General features: G+C 37.2%; 1 protein-coding gene across 5 annotated transcripts in view; it reads right to left on the bottom strand.

The window, feature by feature from the left end:
• Positions 1-22,101, bottom strand: part of DISC1 (DISC1 scaffold protein) — a 188,545-nt gene that overhangs the window by 83,580 nt on the left and 82,864 nt on the right. For all 5 annotated transcript variants that reach the window (XR_014850833.1, XM_085055473.1, XM_085055476.1 and 2 more), the window contains one exon: positions 10,569-10,757. Coding sequence is in view for 4 of the 5 variants with exons in the window: in XM_085055473.1 (XP_084911599.1) it covers positions 10,569-10,757 (189 nt within the window). In the remaining variant the exon portion in view is untranslated. The remainder of the gene's footprint in view (positions 1-10,568; positions 10,758-22,101) is intronic.

The following is a 22,101-nucleotide window of genomic DNA, read 5'->3' as shown; positions in this document are numbered from 1 at the left end:
AACTCTGGTATCAATGGATCAGAATTTCTGCCTCCGTGTATTTTCAAAGTTCTTTCTCCAACAAAACATTCAAAATCAAGGATATGAAAGATCTAAAATAACTCCTGTTTTCTGCAGGATTTAACATTTTCCAAAGGTTCTTAAAGTCAAGCCTACAAGGAGACATGGCTGGTGCCTACTTGCTTTTCTCTGTCATGGAGGACAGATAATTTTTCTCTGTACAATGTATTAGAACACAGGAACTGGGAAAAAATTAGTAGGTAAAATGTTATTATGACTTCTGATCCAGATATAGGCTTGTTTATCTGCACAAAAATACACATAGTTTCAGCCTGTCATTTCCAGCTCACATTGTTAATTATATTTCAATGCACCTCACTAGATAAGAGGTATAATCCAGCCAAAACTGTATAAAGGTTGTAGTCCAAATTATGCAAGGTGTCTTGCAGCTGATAATTCCAACAGGTAATGAACTGTTTAATCTTATGCAGCCTGGCAAACATGCCTATTTATCTTTACCCAAGCCTTCAACATGCACATCAAACCAAAGATATCTCCCACAAATATGATGACTGAATCTTCTTTTCAGTTACCATCAAAGTTTTAATTATATTCTGTCTACTACAATATTTTTGCATAAAGAAAGAAACCAGGTTCAAACACAACAATAAAAAACCAGTATTTCAACTATCCAGTTCAATGTATTGATTACATTTCTCACATGATCTCAGCCTATCAGTTGAAATCTGCCAGACCATCAGAAATAACAATCACAAGCACCTGCTGCACACGGGCCACAGATTCTCTGTGATTATGGATGACAAAATCCCTGTGCCTTACACAATCACCTGCTACTACCCAAATATTGAGTCTGTGGGGCACAGAACTCACAACAGGATTGTAACAGAAGCAGTGGTTATCACCACGCCTCGTACAGGGAAACTGTGGCCCAAATCAACTGAAACATCAGCAAAACTGCCTCTCTTCCTGATCAGGTAAGAAGAGAAATCAAACTGAAGGACACAGAGATCCAGCTCCTAATTCCAGGTATTAGCAATTCCTTGGTTTTCTGCCTTTTGCTCCAGTTTATGTCTCCAAGGACAGAGAAAGAAAATTCTGGGGTGAAAACTTTCAGTTCCTGAACCAGAGATGGAAGGTACTTAACTCTGCTCTAAATAATAAGATTTCCATTGCCTCAGAGTAATCAGTTAGGATTTAATGGAAGTACAGAAAAAGACTAAAAGCTTAGAGAAGATGTAAATACATTTTCTCTGGAGAATCAAAGTCAGAACAAATAATCTTTCTTCCATTTAAATTCTCTGTATTTCTACTTGTCTATCTTGGTAAAAGGTATGAATTGGAAGAGGTTTTCTATTGTAAAGTCTTCTTTAGCATAATACATGTAGCATTAAAATAATTTCAGGGACAAAATCCAGCTCTTCTAGAAAGAATTAGAATTTCAGTAGTCTTATTCTGGATTTATCATCAGGTATTATACCTCCCCTACCTTTTGATAAATATTATCCATCACTCCAGATTTCCGCATTTCTGTGGGTATAAAGCCTGCAGCATCCTTGGAACCCTGTGGTGATTGAAGTAAACTATACAGCAGACAGTAATATAATTAACTTAAAAGATACAATTATTAAGTGAAAACTCAGTTGAGGTTGATAACATCCCTATTTTACAATATCTTTTACAGAGACCTTTATTTAGCTTGTATCATTACTACTGTATTTGCAAATACCTCAAAGAAAACCTTAAACCAACAGAAGCAAGAAAGAATGAGACAGAAATTACTCTGCATCTGACAATCAGCAGGAACAAAAACCAGAGGAAAAAACCCTGTATTTCAGGAGGGACATCTTGTATTCCAAATGGAATGGTGTCCCAGGGGTTTCTTTTGCTTAGATGTACGTACTTCTAGATGCCGCATCTGAATATTGCCAGTCAATATCAAAACAAAGATGAAAGGTAACATCTGAAAAAAATTAATATCTGACTTCAGTCAGTGAGGTGAGTTTACCACCAATGTAAAGAGTTATAATTCCTTAAAAATTGCATGTATTTATGCAAGCACAGGATTAAAATTTTACCCTGTAGCTTGAGAACACTATCAAAACTCTTAAATGAAAACTTTTGGGTGGAAATGTACTAAAATGCTAAAATTTTGAATTAAAATACATACATCTGAAAAATACCTGCAATTAAAAGGTTAACAGTATCTTCACTCTCTGGTTCTGCTGCAGTATACTCCTCTTCTAGCACATCAATTTTATGTTAGCAATCCCAGTTGACCCAAACCAACATTTTCTTGCTTACAGCTAAAAAAAATGAAATAAAATCCGAAACATTAACTGAATATAAAATGCTGTACTATTTTTATCTTCAATCTGCAGAAAGTCTGAATATTTGAAAGGATAACTGCCTGAGATTGGTTTCACTGAAGTACTACTTGAAAACAAATTGAAACTATTTCTTAAAAATTCTATCCTTCTCTATGCTCATCCTCAAGAGAAACTAAATGAGGCAAAGTATCCTAAAGAGCCCTTTGCACATTTCTGGGACCTGAAAATATCCTGCCATGTTATTATAACTTGAACAGCATCAAAAAAAAAAAAAAAAAAGAAAGAAAGAAAGAAAGAAAGAAAACAAAGCAAAACCATGCAGTATGGCACTGAGAATAAAAACCAAAATGAATATAACTTAAAACAAAGAAACCTGGGAATGCTACGCTAACTGTTCATTGACTGTTTCAATAAAGCTTCAGGTTTTTAAGCAACCAAACACTTTTTTCATACTTCCACCCTATTAATGCTTCAGGCTGAAGCTGTCAGATATATGCTGTAATCCCATCCAAAAGGTCCTGGCCAAATACATACAGGCAGTACCTATTTGAAATGGCAAAATGAACAGAAACACAAAAATCAATTTCCTGAGTGCCTCCATTACCTCATCTGTGAGACAAGGAAAGCAGTATTTCCCTTTCTTTGAAAATTAATTTGATTCTATCTGCTAAGTGTCACTCCATGTCACCCCTCTGCTTGGTCCTCTTCTGAGCCCCCACCACCAGACACACAGACCTTTCTGCCTGCCTCTGAGCAGCTACAGTTGGACACTGTACTTTTCTGACACAACTGGAATTCTCGTAATGTAACATGTAGAAACAGCAGCTGTATGCTATCAGGAAGGGAGTTACAAATTTCCTAGCATGATATACTCAAACTCCAGAAGTGGCAAACTAAAGAAAGTTTGTTGGTTGTCACCAGGGCTAGTGTCATGCTAAAGGAGTTTGAATAACATATGGGAACCTGCTCCACCTGGCCAATGAACAGAAGACACTACTTTTCCCTCTCTTTTTTTCATCCTAGCTTTCTGGCATCTCAGCATCTCATTCCTTTTGAAACCAGCTATAGTCATTAAGAAAAAAAACTACGAAAGTTCAATCTGAGCCCAGTACCTCAGAAGATGCAGCTGCAGAACCAGAATCAAATGAAGAATGATTAAAATTGGTGGTATGCATTTCCACATTTATTCCAAATTTAACTCATCTGTGTTGCTTCTTCCTACTTATTCTGTTGCATCCCTGTCAGCTGAAGAAGCTGAACTAAAAAGCCGAGCAATGCAGAAACCTAGAGCAGAGACAGCAAACCAGAATAATTTGATATGACACCCACTCCAAAAGTTTAATGCACCGTGTATATAGCTGGCAACAGCACTTCAGATGCAAACGAATAAGTTGTCTGGAATACTATCAGAACTTTCTGTTTGCTTGTTTGCATGCACACCAGCACAGTAAAGTGTCCACACTGCTATAGGGGTGAGGCTGCCCATCTCCCATTGCAGCAGGAAGCTGTTCAGCAATGCTTTTCACCACTAGATTGCACTTCCATGATTCCAGCAAAACCACTCTCTATTTCCATGGCCTTAAGCTTACACAACCTTGACATCTCTCTGCTTATCCTAGTAAAGGATAATATAATTTACCCTGAAAAGAGTCAGCATAAAACTTCAGACTAAGCTCTACTCCTTGCACCTGGTAGATAACCACCTCTATGCAGCATCAGTATTGGATCATTTCAGGAGTTATTATTCTGGGTGTAATTACCTCATACTGCTGTCTAAAAAGCATTACACAGGTATATAAAACATTTCAATCAAGTTATTGCCATCCGATCTTGGAACAAAGAGATAGAAGAGAAACTCACCTTTGAGCATCAACAGAGAAAGGCCGTGATCAAAAGATCTCTACAGATATCGGTGGGCTTTGAACCAAGCTGCTTTGTCAGTTCAAGCTGCCTGAATATTTCATTTTTTCTGCATTACACATATTTGCATCAAATTATACAGAATGGCCAGATTAAATTTAATACCTCCACTGCATTTATAGAGACTAAACCTCTATCCTCCAAGTGAAAACCAAAGTATTTTACATATTTAAATGAACAACACCAGACAAGACGACCTTTATAATCACCATTATAAGAAACACAATTACAAGTGACTCAAGACATATGGCAAACTTAATTGTGCTTTAACATACTAGTTTCCAATCTTTTCAACCCTGACAAAAATTGACATCTAAAATAAAAATGAATTTTAGATTTCAGTTACAGGAAATGCTGAGCAGAATTTACTCTTTTCATGTTACTAAATTCTGCTGATAGTATTCATCAAAAAAGGCAATTCCATAACACAAAAAACCCCTTCAACTACTTATAATTAAATATTGTTTAACAAAGATTATGTGGATGATTTTGTGGAAGCATGACATGGAATGAAAATCATTAGTCTGAGTTTGATCCTCAAAGCGTGGTAAGAATTTGATATGCAGTTACTGCCATTACAGAATTATAAGACCAAAAGATGTATATGTGTATACTTAACCTGTAAGATCTCAAGTGCTTTAGAATGAGCCAAGAAAATGAGACCCATGCTCACCATCAGTGAAACACAAACAAGCACTGAATAAGCATAACAGTGCAAGTCCATGCAAATGCAGAAACACCAATTTTTCAAATGAAACAGCAGAGAGCATACTAAAAAGCAGAGGATAATTACTTATGCTGTATTTGCCCAAGACAACACAAAAGGAGCTCTGCAAGACTGGGTTTCTTCGGGGTTTTGTTGTTGCTGTTTCATCCTTTTGTTTTCTTATGTGGACATGACTTTTCCATGCTGCCCAACAGAAGGCTGCCAAGTGCTACTTTGGAGCATCAGCTGAACGTCAGCTCAGAGTAAAGGATGCTACCAGCTGCACTGCCAGTCCTGCCCCTGCATCACCACCAAGGGTTTTACACCTTCTGTGAAACCTAATCTGGCAGAATCCCTATTTAAGTAGAGATGGCCACAGACATCAGCAACAAGCTGTTCCACTTCACCACTCACTTTAATGACAACAAGCACTTCATACAGGTGTGACATGCAGAATATAATGACCTCACACAAATTAGAAGTGGACACACAACGAGACTCAGAGCAGCTTCTTCCTCATGGAAGCCCATCTGTTACACACTATGTGGGTTCTCCTTTAATGATTAATTTAAACAGAGGCAATCAAAAGGTTCAGTTCTTCAGTTTAGAATCAGATAATCGCTCAGACACAGGATGAACTATAGAAACAATATGGAAAGACTATTTGGTGCAGATAAACTAGCACTGAGAAGGACATTAAAACCACCACCTGAAAAATCAGTAAAGCTAAACATGGAATAATTTTGGTTACATCATAGGCACATAGTTTATGCCATACTTAGTTGGTATTTTTTGCAACAATTAAAAGGGATGTAAATTTGTTAATTATCTTTTGACATCTTTAAAAAGCATTACAAAGACCAGTTATAAAGAGAAATAGAGAAGCTTTTGTATTACAGCTATTATTAAAAACAAATATTTAAACAAACAAAAAATGCAGGTTTCCCAGTGCAAAGCCATTGTAAGACTTTCTGTGTTGCACCTATCAGAATAAAAATGTCATTGAAAGAGACTAAAAAAGCTTTGTAGCAAATGGTCATTAACAGTTTAATAAATCACCTCCTATACAATTATATATGAAGCACAGAATCTTCTTTTCATAAATATTTCAGTATGCAATAGAAAGTATTACATTAAGCAGCACCACTAGTGGTTTCTGCTGTCCACACAATAGAGGATGCAATTAATTAGTCTAAAACTTACTATAACAGTCAAATACGCAGCTTTTGGAACAATGACTATAGAAAGAATAGCAGAATTTTTGTTATCCCTCGAAGTACATTCTGAACACATTTCATTCTTAAGTCTAATTCTTAAGCCAAAACACTGGGGGGGTTCTGTTAAAAAAAGCAGATAAAAAAATGGACTCTGATAGATTTCTCTTCTGTTAAAAGGATAAACACTGTGAGATATTCTGTGCAAGCATGCAGAGTATGTGTATTGAACAAAAGAAAGTAAAACTGACCATGAAAGAAATTTCCAGCTTCCCAAGAAATCCCTCTGCTACATCTTCATTGTTTAATAAATATATCTGTTCATTGTTTAATAAATATATCTGTTCAATTCCAGAAAGCTTTACTGTACAAGCAGGCTAGTAGGAGCTTTAGGACTTACACAAGCAATTTCTAAGACAATAAAACACAAGGATGTTAACAAGAGTTGAGCAGAGAGACTGAAATATCAGCCTTCAAACAGGAGTTTGGGTGGGGTTTTTTAAGAAGGGTTAAAAAGCTATTTTCATGTGCATCAAAGCCTTTATTTTACATTTCCTCTAGAAATTAATTCAGTATAGAAATTCTACTTAACATGACTTGGCAAGCATAACCTAGCAATTAGATCGGAAAGCACGGCCCCCCCCTAGTTTTGTGTGTACATACATTACTCACAGGAGATGCTTTCCCAAAAAGTGTAATAGGGGCAGAAAAAGGCTGAGAGCAGCCAGCAAAGGAATTCAGCAGATGGGGCAGGAAAACATCACTACCAGTGCTGGTGATGAGAAAACCACAACAGGAGGGTAGGTTTCATTTCCAGCCCTGTGTTACAAATGCCAGTCAACCAAAACTGGGATTTATAAGCACAATCCAACACTTTGGGAGACAGGCAAGTAATTACCTTCACTTGTCTGGAATGCAAGTTTGGTTGTTTTGGGCTGTAAAGCAGTTCTCTTCCTTGCCATAACAGAACCTTGTGACTTTCTAAGACAGGTCTGTTCAACAATCAAGTACAAGACCTTCAGCGATTTTCCCAGAACCATCATGCCTTAGGCTGTGGTCCAGAAAAATATATAGCTCACACAGAACCACTTGATTTCCCATGTTTATTGCACGTGATTGATTCAATCAAGATTGATGCTACACCATCAACTAGGAAACTGTTTCACCACCATTTCAGGTAAAATTACATGACCTCTAAGTCTCTGGCTTTCCTATCTGTAAAATGGCAATAAAAGTTGATCACTTTTATTGCAGCGTTTTGATGGCCTCAAAAGAAAGTCAGTGTCTAAAGGGTAAATTAGTACTATTCATCCTAAAATGCTAATACATAGTCTTACTTGTCAATGCTTCTATTATCCAACACGAAAAACATATTTTTGAGCATCTCTAAAAATATGAAAGGTTTTTTTGTCAAATTTCCTTTATAGGGAGCAGTGACAGCTCTCAGTGCAGTAAGCCAAGCCTGATTTTTGCACTACATCTGCAATATCTTTTATACTTGGGCAGCTGGCACAGAGTGAGAAAATTCATTAACATGCTAATGATGTGTCCTATTTAAAATTCCAGCTCTGATTATTATGTGATTAAGTCTCTTCCCTTGACGTCTGCTTCCTTATATCTGCATTACTGTGAGAAATCAACAATTATTAATGAAGTAAAAAATAGGTGACCAATTTATACACAAGAGAAAGACAAACATACACACATATTTTAGCATTTAATTTTTTTGTCCATACAAAACAGTACTATGTTCAGTAAAAAAAAAAAAAAAAAAATCAAAGTAAGTTTTCAAGACGCTCAGAGGTACAAAACAATCATTCAATGCCAGATAACATAGAAATAGACATGTATATGAATACTTGTGAAGAGGGTTTTAAGGTGTTACATAAAAAAGTAAGGGGGGGGCTCCTGATGCAGGGAAAATAGAAGATTATGCCCTGGAAACCTTTCATAAGCAAGCCTGGTGAGGCAACAGCTATAGTTGATCTGATTACCCTTGCTAAAGAAAAAATTAAGCATCTCCTTTCCATGAAGGACTTATAAACCCATTGACTTAGTCAGACGAAGACAAGCCTTTAAAGATGAAAATCATAGAATGGCTTGGGCTGGAAGGGACCCCAAAGATCATCTATATCCAACCCCCTGCCATGGGCAGGGACACCTTTCACTGAGCCAGGTTGTTCAAAGCCCTGTCCAAACTCACCTTGAAACACTTCCAAGGATGGGGCATCCACAGCTTCTCTGTGCAAGCTGTTCCAGTGCCTCATCACCTCACAGTAAAGACTTTCTTCCCAACATCTGACCTACTCTCAGCTTGAAACCATTCCCTCTTGTCCCATTCCTCTGCATTGCTTCTAGTAGCCCACGTGCAGTTTATAGACAGACTATTTCACACCAGAGCCAAAGCATAGCACAAGTGTGGCACAAGGAGGAATCATAGGTAGATCCCTACAATCCCTAATGCCCAGCACACGTCAGGTTTCCACTCTGCACTGACCCAGTGTATGGGTTGGGGCAGGAACACAGGAAAAAGGGCAGAACTGCCTTTCCCTGCAGCAACACAGATTTTATTGGCATAAATGAAACAACAGGCCTACGGCTGTGAAGTAAGTCAGCTCAGCTACCCCAACTCAAATCACACCTTTCACAGTGCAGACAAAGCCAACACATTTATCTCCAGTTCTTTTAAACAACAGCAAAAACAACTCATAATGAAATTGCATTCCAATTCTTTATGCTTTATTCTCTAAACATAGAAGTGCTGTACAAAATAACACTGTTTCATAAAAGGGGCCTCTCTTCCTCAAGACACCATCTGCATACTTTTTCCAGAGTCTATCTGAAAGCTTCCAGTCAGTTAAATGTGTTGGCATCAAACTCATGCCAGTGTTCTCAAATATTTCCATTAGTTAAAGGAGAAAATAGGGTAGATCATATGTAAAGGGAGCACAGACAATGAAAAGGCAAGATCTCAGGTTTCAATATATGTACCTCTGACTAGTGTCTGCTTGACAGTTTTAACACAAGGATAAATTTCACCTTATGCCTACAGAATCACAATAAATTAAAAGAAAATCTACATAGTAAACACCCATTATTTTGAAATTTATTGTCACAAATTGTGGGACAGGAGAAGTCAGTCAAGAAGGTATCTCCTTATTAGCTACATAAATGCAAAAGGAAAGAAAAGAGTCTATTAATTGATACCATTTCTGTTGCTTCAGCAAGAGTGTTGTGCAGGCTTTATTTAAAACCCCACTGAATTACAACACAAATGAGAAGTACACGTGTATTATAGGAAGTTTAATTGTTCTAGAAACAAAAGAGAAACAAAATGGACTGATTAGAAGGTCAGAACCCTTTTAAACTCACTTGAAAATCCAAGCAAAGAAGCATTGACTGATGTGCATTTCTGGGTTTGTATCACAATGCCCTAAATTTGAGGAATCATTTTTTTGAGTTTTATCTAGGTTCTAAAAAACACAAGTGCTAACCTATTAGTGCACTTGTATATATTATTCTGTGCATTTATAAAACATTGTCTTAGATGTGTCCAGTTGCCTGCAAATCTTTTTGTTTCTCAGATAGCTCTGCTTATCTACTAGCCTATGAAGAAACTTCATATGCTTCTAAAACAGAGGCACCTTCCTCTCTTCACCCAACCTATGGTTCATAAGATCCTGAAAAAGGAAAGACATTTCAAAATCCTTGAGCTTTAAACTAGTTATCAGAATTATATTTAGATGTTTAGAGGTAATTATAATAACTGTACACTTTTAGTCAATAAAATATTACTCAGTCTTTTCATTTAAGCAAGCAACAAGGCCATGTTATATGCTTCAACTTCAGGAGTGAGTACAGCAGAGAAGAGAGTAAATCAAGTCTAGGAATGACCTTGCTATTTGATAATTTGTCAGTAGCTTTCCCAGTAATTGCAGACAATCTCTCCAATTCCACCTTGACCCTACAACCTAGAGCCATCACTCAATGTGTTATAGATGTACACAATAAACATTTAGTTATATACACTAAACATGTTCCTATTGTCACAGCCAGACACATCTACTGCTTCTGCATAAAGACCATGTGTTCCTCTGTTTATGATAAAAATGGGCTTAGAAAAGAAAGGTTTTGAGAATTGAGTTGATAGATTTCAAAAAATGCTTTATTGCTGGGGTATCCCTTGTCCCCCATGGCTTCCTCCACCTCCAGGAGAAACAGCTGAGCAGACATTGAACATACTGCTTACCTAGCTCCTGGCCACACTTTCCTCAGAACAACCAGTATGTTTTGTGAAATGCAGAATGATTTGTCAAACCCAGCACACCTCCAGGAGACCAGGACTGAGCAAAAAGCTGTAACAATCTGTAAACTACTTACCAAACGCAGTCTCTCCTTGTTCAAGCTCTTGTTTAAGTCTGCTGTAATCATCTTTAATTCTCTCTAATTTTCGTGTATTTCTGGCACTCAGAACCAACAGTTCATTGAGAAGTCCTTCCAGTCCCTCTTTCTCAGATGTTAATGATCTTATTTCTTCTGCAAGATCCTTTGCAGTGCCGAAATTACTTCCTGCATATTTTATGGGGGCAGGGGGAAGAAAGAGGAAAAAGACAATGAAGCAGACACTTGCAACATCAGTAGCTTACACAGCAATCCTGGGAAATTAGGCAATTATACTTCCAAATAGCAACTTCCCAATAGCAACTGAAAGACCAACTGGGGGGAAAAAGAAAAACTGCTTTACAAGCATCCACTTCATTAATATTACAAGAATAATAATTGTAGCTGATTTAACCCTACACACAGAGAAATGGTATTTTCTTTAATTATTGATACAATTTACATTTTTTCAGGAAACCTGCTCCTAAGGGTTCACACTTCAACTAATGTCATAGTGCAACTCATTGGTCATTGCGTTGTGATCTGTCAGACCATTTTCTTCTTTTGGAGGACCTCTCAACACACAGTACATTTGAAATAGAGGCTGTCAACCTGCTGGATCCTGAAGTATTTCCGCCTTGAAGAAAGCGGCCCCGTGCTGATTTTTGTAACAAGCACCAGAAAGTTGTTTATAAATGACACATTGCATTTCTAAAGCAGCCTGCACCTCCATCAGATGTTGTTCTTCTCAGAGAACATATTCAGAAGTCACAACTCTCTGCTTCTGGCCCTCCCTGAAACATGAAACACCACAGACAGGCAGAACACCTCAGCAGCACCAACTCACACTGTTCTGGAGTTTTTTAAAAATGTTTGGTTCCTTTGGATATGGATCCAGTGTCAAAAGTTCAACTCCCAGGTTTAGAGCATAGCCTGGTAACATTTATTCACTTAACTGTTCTGAAAACCATTTTTATAAGCTCCTGGAGAGAAATGTTTCCTTACTCCACAAAGTCTTCCGTAATAAATAGAAAATGACAGTGAGATACTCAGCCATTAAATTAAATAGCAGTAGAGTAACTATTACAATGCTACATTTACATAGCTGTACCAGAATCTTTTGAATGACTGAGATACTTGGCTGGGGGAGGAAAAAAAATACCAAACCAACAAACACACCAAAAAAAAAACCCCCGAACACCACCACCACACTTTAATCTAAAGAATTCTTGACAAAAATAATTTCCATATAGAATTGCCCAATAAAAGAAGAGCTCTAGCACAAGACTTAAACTCTGACATCATCCTAAATTAGCAAAAATTTGGTGGTATGATCTAATAAGTAAAGGCATCCAATAAGTAAAGGCACTTAGAAGATTTAGGCTTGAAGCAAATATTAACATAAAACACATCCAGTCACACAAATGTCTCACCAGCTTCTGAAGTGTGTGCAATGACTTTAAAGCCCTGAAATCCCTTTATAAAACCACCAGCATTATTCAGATGTAAGGGTTTCTTTTTGTTTTTTTTCAGCAATACAATAAACTGTTGCTTAGACACAACAGATCAATTTAAAAGTTTATTTTCAAATATTAAGACAAAATCCAAACAATCAAATCCACATCAGAACATCCTAAATCATGGCATTACATCTTTTTGACCTGATGTCTTCAAAGCATTGGTCACAAAGTCTTAAAAGGGAACAGTTTGGCTGCTGTTCCGTTTTTTCAAGACAAGGGAGCAAGAAAGAGATGCAAGTATTTACACTGGTCAGAAGATGGCAAAGCACCACCAGCAGCTGCAAAGAAAGGCTCCATTCCTCCAGAATGCCAGAGCGAACAGGAGCACTTCCACCAAATACTGACAACCACTCTCCTGGAGCAAAGGTGCTGCTGCAAATTCAAGTGGTCATATGAGGGCAGGTGTGCCAAAGGGTGGGTGTACTTGCCAAAATTTTGAAAAATACTTTATCAGATAAATCAGGTTTAAAGACTGAACATTGCTAAGTATGGTAGTCTTGCTTTGCATTTGCTTTTTTGGTGGTTTTTTTCAGTCCTAAGGCTGTGGTAGTTTCATTTAACCTCTTCCTCATTTAAAGCTGACATCATCTTGTTTCAAGAGGTCAAAAGTCCCTTATTTCTAATTCCCAGCTAAAACCCTGTTTGCCACCTGTCTTACAAAGAATTACACAATTCAGTAACTATAAACATGCTTTACAAATAGTAGGATCTTATGGCTTACCAGTACTTTACTGGGAAACTACAGCACAAATTTTATTACCTTAATTTGTCATGTTTTCAAATGGGCAAAACAAAGCAGCAAGATAAGCAAGACAAAATCACTGGGAAAATGGCAAATATTCAGCTGCTTCTAAGGTAAGAAGACTTAAGGCCACCTTTATTCACCTGAACTCATCCCAAGCATCAAAGCACAGGAGCCTTAATAAAAGATGAAGGTGTGAAAATCTTCATTAGAATCTGGAGCCTGCTCTTAACATTTCAGAGGACAGCAAGGAGAAGCATATGAAAGTTTCATACATACTGAATGGATCTTAATTCCCAGAGGAGAAGTTTGTATCAAAACTGAGGCTATAAAGAAATGGCATCAGATACATACCCAAAAGCCAAAAAGACACCCTACCTGATGCAGCTTCACATGACAACAAAAATAACTGAAATTCTGAAGTAAAAATTCAGAACAGCATATAAAAATCATCCATCACAAGTACCATCATCAGTGAGCTCTGACCTCAATCACAGCAACTGAAGTAACTGCTTTCTAAATGCCATAAGAAGGTTGATTAAAACATTAATATATAATCCACAGCTGTCAGCACTGAAAAACATACCCTCCTGGGTTGTTTCTTTGTTGCTGTTGTTTTGTTGGGGTTTTTTTCTTGAGACAATGTCAACATTGGATGCCATAAAAACGTTCTGAAGACATATGTCAAGATATTTTATTCTGCTAATATTCTGCAAGTGTTAAAATTCATCTTTTTGATGATTAAATAATTATTTTGCCTAAGTGAACACAATAACTGCTACTTTGTCAGCCACTCAGAGCTATGTTTTACACAGCCATACCAGTGACAGAGTTCCAGTTGGGTGATATTACCTCTTCCTAGGAAACTCAAAAATCATGCAGCCAATACAACTGTTTGCTCAGAAAATCAGTACTGAGAAAACAAAGCTAAGGAATTAATAATCTAAGACCAAAGCTAAGATTCTGGTCTAAACCAAGACATGAGACAGCAATTCTACAAACGGGACTGAGGAGTAGGATGCCACTTTTCCCATATTCCCTCCTGTCTCGTAGTGACACTTGCAGAATTTTAGATGAACAAAAATCTATGTTCATATAAACATACTGGGTGCAAACTGGTGCAGCAAACTTGCAGAACCCAGTGCTCTGAATAGGTAGAGCAACATGTTTGCAGTGCATTATCATAAGGAACTGAGTACGTACACTTCACTTTGAGGAACTGAACACTGCCATTATCTCAAAAGACAGCAAGAAAAAGACAGTTAAAAGTTCCTCCTTAGTCTTGCCCTCTGGCACTCTCTCCTCCCATGCATCCTTTATCCTCTACACAGAGTGACATCAGGTAAGCTCCAGCAGCTGGATGTGAATGTCAAAAATATCAGCCAAATCAAGCACAACATGGGAAAAATAGAATAAAAAAATTTTAAATCCACATGCAGAAAGTAGCTATATAACTGCTTTTACTCACTGTAAATGTTAGTATATTTCCCTTATTTACTCTCCTCATAAAATTTTACTTGTAAGGCTACAGCTCAGTAGTACTCTGCATATCAAATATATTTTCATCTGTTTTTAGTTACGTACCACGAACTCATGCCCATTAGTAACAGCTCATTGTCAGATTTTGTTATATTGGGCAGATTGTTGCCCATTTAGTAGCCTCAAAGTAAAATATCGTTATTTTGATACCATTTGCCAGCAATAAATTGACTAAAAATATGGTTTGAAATCTGTCCCATTTTGCAAAAAACAAAGAATACATTATTAATTAAACATTATTAAATATTTCCCCCTTCAAAATATAAGACAAAGTTAACGGTCCACAATTTTTTTACTCACACTTTTTCTCATATTTATATAAATAGCAGATATTACATATACTTATAGTCACCATTATTTATACTTGAAGCAGAGAAAGAAGTCTCAGCCCCACTGAAAATATGTTCATTATAGTACAAACAAAGGAGTGATTTTTTTCATTAATAGTAAAGCATTTCTATTGGACACCAGCTTAAATGTAACAAAGAATAGACTGGTCATTCTTCATCATTATCTATAAATTAATTCTTCATATACTAACAGCACTACCTTTAATAATTCATAAAGTGAAAATTTACATTTTAGCTTAGGGCATTTGCCACCACAGTATTTATCAATGGCACTGGAATTGAAGGTGGAAAATCTTCCACCCTATGATTAATGAGACTACCAAGTGATTTCAACACCACAAAAGAAATTGAAGAAAATAAATATCATTCACCTACTCACAAAGGAAAGGGAAAAAGCTAAAGACGTGACAGAAATGTAAGACTCTGGAAGCACTGCCAGTGTGTTTGCACCTCTGAAAAAATAAACTGCAAATGAGGGACAGTCTACCATCTCCTGAGACATTTTACAGAAATCCAGCATATTTGAATGCAATTACTGTTTTTAAGCAATAACACATGTCAATGCTTTTATGAAGTATAACACAACTGAATGATTGATGTGATCCTGAAAGGTAATTGCCATTTATAAGAAGATGAGAGACCCCACAGACATACATTTGGAGGAGCAATTCTCAGTCACAAAGAGACTCTTATACCTGGACTGAATCAGTTGCCACAGAACAGGAATTAGAAAAAAAAAAAAAGTGAGAAAGAGAGAAGGGGGAGGAAAGCAAATAAATAAACCCAGAAGTAATAACATTTCAATCAGTAATAACAACTCAAAGGCTCAAGTGAACATTATCAATGAATACCAATGAGAAAAGGCAAAAATATGCTGAAGCAAATGGCAGAGGTTTGGAAGATGGCAATTCAGCAATACTTGAGACCCAGCCCATGCCAAGGAGCAATAGGTACTGGCCATGGGCCACCAGATGCTCTCAAGTGCTTGCACTGGAGGTGACAAGTATAGCCCAGGCACATTAGTGCCAGGAATTTACTACATGCATTACCTAATAAATGGTTATTGCAAGTCACGTATAATTATTTTGTCAATGTGGTGACGGAGGCCCAACTGAAATGGACTCCAAGGTGCAAGGGTCACAAAACACCACAGATATGTGTACTCAGGCTTCCCTAAATAATCATTTCCCCTCCCTCACAGCTCCCACTCACCTTATGCCTTTCAATCTCTGGCTCTTTTACATTTCTCTCTTCTCCTGCCTTTGCCCCTAGTCACTCCCACTGCCAGTGGAGAGGAAGGGACTAGTTGGGACTAGCAGGGAAACAGCTCAGACCTGATCACCATGATCTTGAGGGCTGCATGAAATCATCAACCCCCTTCTTACCAGACCAGGAAAAAAAAAAAACCAGAGAAAGACATGGAAGAACAATATTCATGCCACCTATGTTTAGACCCCAAAAGTACATGCATGAGGTTCAGGGGTTTGTCACCTTGTCTTCCTGGACAGTCAGTGGAAAGAGGGACATCACTGTTCCCTTCCACAGGTGTTTCCTCATGTCACCTCCAGACCACAGCACAGCCTTTCTACAGGGTGATAGCACCTTCCCTTCACAGCTCTCCCCATCTCACTTGTCTCCTTTGAGCACAAAACCCCAGAAAAGGAACTGCCAACGAGATAACTTGACCTTCTCTCCTGCTCCAGGGACAGCCGCTTAGGTGAGAAGAGTGAAAGAGAGTAAGTTGTTACATGACTGACTTCTGCAACAGAAGAAAAGATTTTCTGCTGTCTTGTCACGTATCACGCTGGAACTTCAGCTACAATGAATTACCCTTGAAGTTCACTGAAAGCCAGTAACATCCAGCAGCCTGACTTGAAAATGAGATTAAAAAGACAAACAGCATAATGTCCTGGTTTTAGCTGGGATAGAGTTAATTTTCTTCTTAGCAGCTGGTACAGCACTGTGTTTTGGATTTAGGCAGAGAATAATGTTGATAACATCAACAATTGATGTTTCCAGTTGTTGAGCAGTTCTTTGCCTAAAATCAAGGATTTCTCAGTTTCCCATGCTCTGCAAGCAAGTACACCAGAAGCTGGGAGGGAGCACAGCCTGGGCAGCTGACCCAAACTGGACAAAGGGATACTCCATACCACAGAATGCCATACCCAGCAAACAAACTGGGCAAGTTGGCTGGGAGGGACCAATAACTGCCTGGTAATGGGCTGGGCATTGGTCTGTGGGTGGTGAGCATCATTGTATTGGTATTATGCACCACTTGCCTGTCTTGGGCTTTATGCTTCTCTCACTCTCTTTTTCATTTCCATTATTATTGCTGTTACTTTTATCATTACTATTATTATATTTTGTTTTGGTTATTAAACTGTTCTAATCTCAACCCACAAGTTTTACTTTTTCCTTCCAATTCTACTCCCCACCGGGAGCAGAGAGAATGTCCATGTAGTGCTTAATTGCTGGCTGGGGACAAACCACAACACAGAGCTGTCTGAAGTCTAAGGGACCATTTAAGAGTTGGTTTGGGGGATTCACTAGTATTATTTTTCAAATGGGTTAACAGGTGTGCCAAAAAGTATACTGCTTGAACCAATACACAGTGGCAAATTTTATTTCATGGAGAAAGACATGACCATACACAGCATTGAATGCTGGAACCAGACACTGCAGTGATGAAGTACAATTAATCTCAATATGCTTCTGATCTATCAACCCAAACTGCTGATGGAATCTGGAATAGGGAAGTGTGGAACCAGCTATGTCATCTGACAAGACGCAGACCTCTATTGCACTCCAATTCATCAAAAAATAAGCCTTCATGAGAAGGTCCAAAGAGGCATTGTTATTTTTTCCTCTAAGACCAGGCGAGTTCTGCAACCATTATCAAACAACAGTTCTCAGACACAGAAATGATAAAGAAACCAGGAACACCACTGCCTTCCAATGAAAGACAAATTAAGAGCTGTACACAGCACATTTGGGGAAGAACTCAACATTACACCAAGAACTATGTGTCCATACATATTTCTGCATGAAATGACAGACCACAGCACAAGCATGGAAACAAGACATCCACATTAACATAAACCACAGATGGATGGTTGAAAATGTCCCTCAGCCTGCTCTGGCATCTTCCAGCCTGATAGCTCCATCCCCTCTCTATCGTACTCATTCCCAACAGAATACTTATTACCAAAGCAGGAAAGATGGGGGCTCTTCTTGTTACAATTGCTTTCTGATCCATGCAGAACTTGCCCTAAATGAGCATCAAAGAGCAGCCAAAGAGGAAACAGCCCTAACATTAAGCTTTGTGAAATATGCTATCTAATATTTATGTCATGTCATTTATAAAACTTAGCTTTTACATTAACATAAGGAAAAAACCCCTTATTGTTGTACTGCTGGAAGTCACCCCATATCATCATTTCCAAGCAGCTCCCACTTGCCAGTTCTTAATGAAATAAAGGTAATGAAATTCATAGGATCATGACACATGATCTCTTACTGGTGTAGACAGTTTTAAAACAATTTTTTTAACTGCTTGCAAGTCACCTCACTCTAACTTCTGTGTTTGGATCTAATTCGTATTTGCAAAGACATAAGGAAAGTAAATTACATGCATTTCATGGATAACTACATAACAAACACAATATTTCATTCATGCCTGCTTAGCTTCCCATTAAGCCACTTTCTGGCTATCTAGTCCCATGCTATCATGCATTCTCAAGAGGAAAAAAAGTTCTCAAAGAGACTATGAAAACACTAAAATGTATCAATCAACTTCTTTTATTCAAACATAGGAAACAGATGAAACATCTGTTGCATCCTTCCTCCTATTCCCAAATTATTTTCTCACTAAGGAAAAACCAGAAACACACAATTTCTTATTATTTCTTCTTGTGTAAAACAGCCAAAAGTATGAAAATCAGTTTCAATAATATTTCTACAGTTATGTTCACACTCACTTAAACATCACCTTATTTGAATTTTCTTACCAGCTTCCAATTATTTCATCTGAAATTTATTCCCTCAAAAAATTTCATGCTGCATAGTCATACAATACTGGAAAAAAGAACAGAGTATCATGTACTGTCATGTTCTTCCTATTACTGACTACAAAATTTTTATAAGCATGTGAAGAGCCACTGTAAGAAGCAACTGTTAGGAAAATCCCACGCAGGTTTCTGAGCGCTGACATTAAGGTGCCTTTTTTGTAATTAAAAGAAGACCTACTAGATGCTAAACTATAATAGTTCATCGATGAGAATTTACAAATGTGCATGTCAACAGCAGCAGCTCATGCAATCAGGAGTCCTTGTTACCTATAATTGCCTAAAGCTGACTTAAAAACTGGTAACAATGTAAGATTTCACTAATTATCTGTGGAGGAAAATTCTAGACTAGCATCTCCGGAGTATTAACTATTAGTTATTTGTCCCAACAGGCCAATCAGAAGTGAGTTCTTGATATAAAGGTTCTGAATAGTAACTGTTGATAGAAATACCTCTTGAACATGTAAGTATGGGCTTCTTTTCTTTTTCCCATACAAAAGTTCACTGGAATTTAATTAAACCTACTGTACTTATTTTATGGCCTTCAATAATCCAAATATTCACAACTGTTCTTTTTTCTCTTCCAAATTTAATTTCATACTTCTTACCACAATGAAATAATAGGAAGGAGAGGCATTTATATACATAGTATTCTCTCTTGTGTCTTTACAGTATCATTTATCATACAGCCTTAAAATCCAAGGTATTGACAGGACTTTCAGAACTGTTATGATTACATTCCATTTATTGTGGAATTTTCCTCTAAAAATAATATTATCTATATTCGTACTTTTTTTGGTGCAAATACATCAGTATTTTAAATCAATGTATTTGTATTAGAAAGTACAGCCCATGTATTGCATTAGAAAGTCCAGTCCATGTAGCAAATGACTGTTGTCTGAAGCTGTCAAGATAGCCATTAAAAGCTGAGGTATATATCATGCTTCCCAAGTCATCACATCATTAAGTCACCACATATAAGCTCTGAAAGCTGATTTTAACTTAATAACTCTATTCTTTAGCTCATCTAATCTAATTTTTGGGATACAGTCACCTTTTTGCTTTGACACTGTTCCAAACTCACTTAACTCCTACTGCTTCCTCAAGAAAAATGCTACTTTAATCAAAAATGATGACATCTGTATAGAGAAAAACAGTTGTTCTCAGTATCCATTAGTACTTGTTTTCAAAGAAACTGAATGAATTATCTAACTGCTACATAAAAGAAGTAAGACATTTAACCCTGCCTGATGTTTCCAGACTAAATGGAAACCTCTAACTATGACTACTAAGCTTTATTATTACTGCATATTTACATAATTCCTTCCTAATGCCATGCTGCTCCAAGACTGTCTTTAAATAATTGCATGCTGCCCAACTGAACATTCTTCCAATTTCTAACAATTGAATATATCCAGTCTGTTCATTAACACTGTTAGCTGACAGATCAGGGAATATGTACATAAAGTATCTTGCTTAAGTCTTAGCCAGTATTTAGAAGGTTAAGACCTGCTTCTTAACTATGCCTTACCTAAGAGGTGTCATGCATTTACACCTAACACAGGAATACACAGAAACTAGAGTAATCGAGCCTTCTACATTATCCATTACTCACTGGTCTTGCCTTGCTAAGTTTAAAAAAAAAAAAAAAAAAGCAAAAAAACACAACCAAAGACAACAAAACCCCCACTCCCTCACTATTTTTACCTCTTCCTTCCTCTTTCTTCTTCTGCATTTATCAAATCTTTTCTTCCTGACTTGCTTCTCTGCTAGCTAGCTCCAATTCACTCCATATCCTGGCTTTCCTGATTTTATTCACTTCATGCTATAAGATTATTTCTGATGTTTTCAGATGTTTTTTACTTTTTTTTATTTTCAGGTATACAGAGAAATAATTTTCTTTTTATTCTTATATGTCCCCTGTGTCCTCTGTATATAACTCTGCATTTTACATAAACAAGTGCCACCACATAGACTAAATATATTTCTATCTTACAATGAGGTAAAAAAATTACAGTATCCACTGTCACCAAATTACCTTTTGTCCTTGATTTTCAACCATGCCATGAAGAATTTTGCCTTAATAACAAGTTAGGATTGTGTCATGCACAGTTATTAAAATTCCCTGAAGCAAGAGTAAAACAAGAAACAGTGCTTCTTATCAGTACCAAGAAATTGCACTGATACTACTTAAAAAGCATAGAAAGGCAGTCAAAGAATTGTGAAAACAGTTTATAGAAAGAGCAACATTAAATTGCCTTTGGAATTCACTCCTGAAACAAGCAACCTCTTTTAAGAGCTAACAAGTATAAAATACTGTTATGAATGTTTTGGAAATGATCCTCAAGTTGTCATTCACTCTCTCCAAGTGTCAGGCTGAGACACAGCTTTTCTGGCCAACCACTTCCTACTGACATCATGAAGCAGTTGCATGTCCAGTTTATGGGCTGTTTTGTTCCTAAGCCATAAAATCCCATTTCTGAAAGTGAGAGGACTGTCCACTTTTAAACAGCCTATGGGTAGAGAAGGATGATTGCTCTGTTTTTAATAAAGGTGTTATGAGAAGTAAGGAAATTGAGCATGCTCATCACCAATACAACATCTGGGCCTTCATTTCCTTTAGGAATTTGTTCAAGTCTGACATTATCCACTTCTGGAAAACAAACCATGTGACATGGCACAAGGTTTCATTTTAAAGTAATTTGTATGTGCAATATAGATTCTGGTATATAGCTGAAAAGACAAATCACATATGGAGGGCTACATCTCACCTTGACACGTATCAAAAACCCTTCAGCCTTTCTTTACTTGGTGTAACTCTGGAAAACTCCTTGTGCTTTAGCCCATACTCCCTTTTACTCAGCTTCCTCTTTGAGGCAAGTGTCTAGCAGAGTGACACCTACTTAAACATTTGCAAACCATTTGCTGAATTAGAAAATCCACCTCTTCCAACTTAAGAGAAACAACTGTGATTTGCCTTTTTTCTTTGGTGAAAAATGCAGCAATCCCAAGCAAGTGGCATGCAAGGCTGTTATGTATCAGACTCTGTAATTACATTTCAATGTTTTACTGGTTGTAAAATAACATGCATGAGTGCTCCAAGGACAAAATTGCTCTTTTGCTGCCAACATTAGTTGTTTAATGATCTGAACAGCAGAAGCTTCCAATTATTGTATTCCATTTTAAAGTGTCATTTAGAGCCACACTTGTAATTATGATACCTTAGCTGTAAATTTATAACTTAGCTAAAAAGCTCTAAGAATGTAACTTGTGGAGTCCTGAAACAGCTAGTGGTAATTACATACCAATTTCACCTAT

Source organism: Lichenostomus cassidix, chromosome 3 (genome assembly GCF_008360975.1).
Source record: "Lichenostomus cassidix isolate B80296 chromosome 3, HeHo_3.0, whole genome shotgun sequence".
In the NCBI taxonomy this organism is placed as follows: domain Eukaryota; kingdom Metazoa; phylum Chordata; class Aves; order Passeriformes; family Meliphagidae; genus Lichenostomus; species Lichenostomus cassidix.
This window is presented reverse-complemented; position numbering and strand designations above follow the sequence as displayed.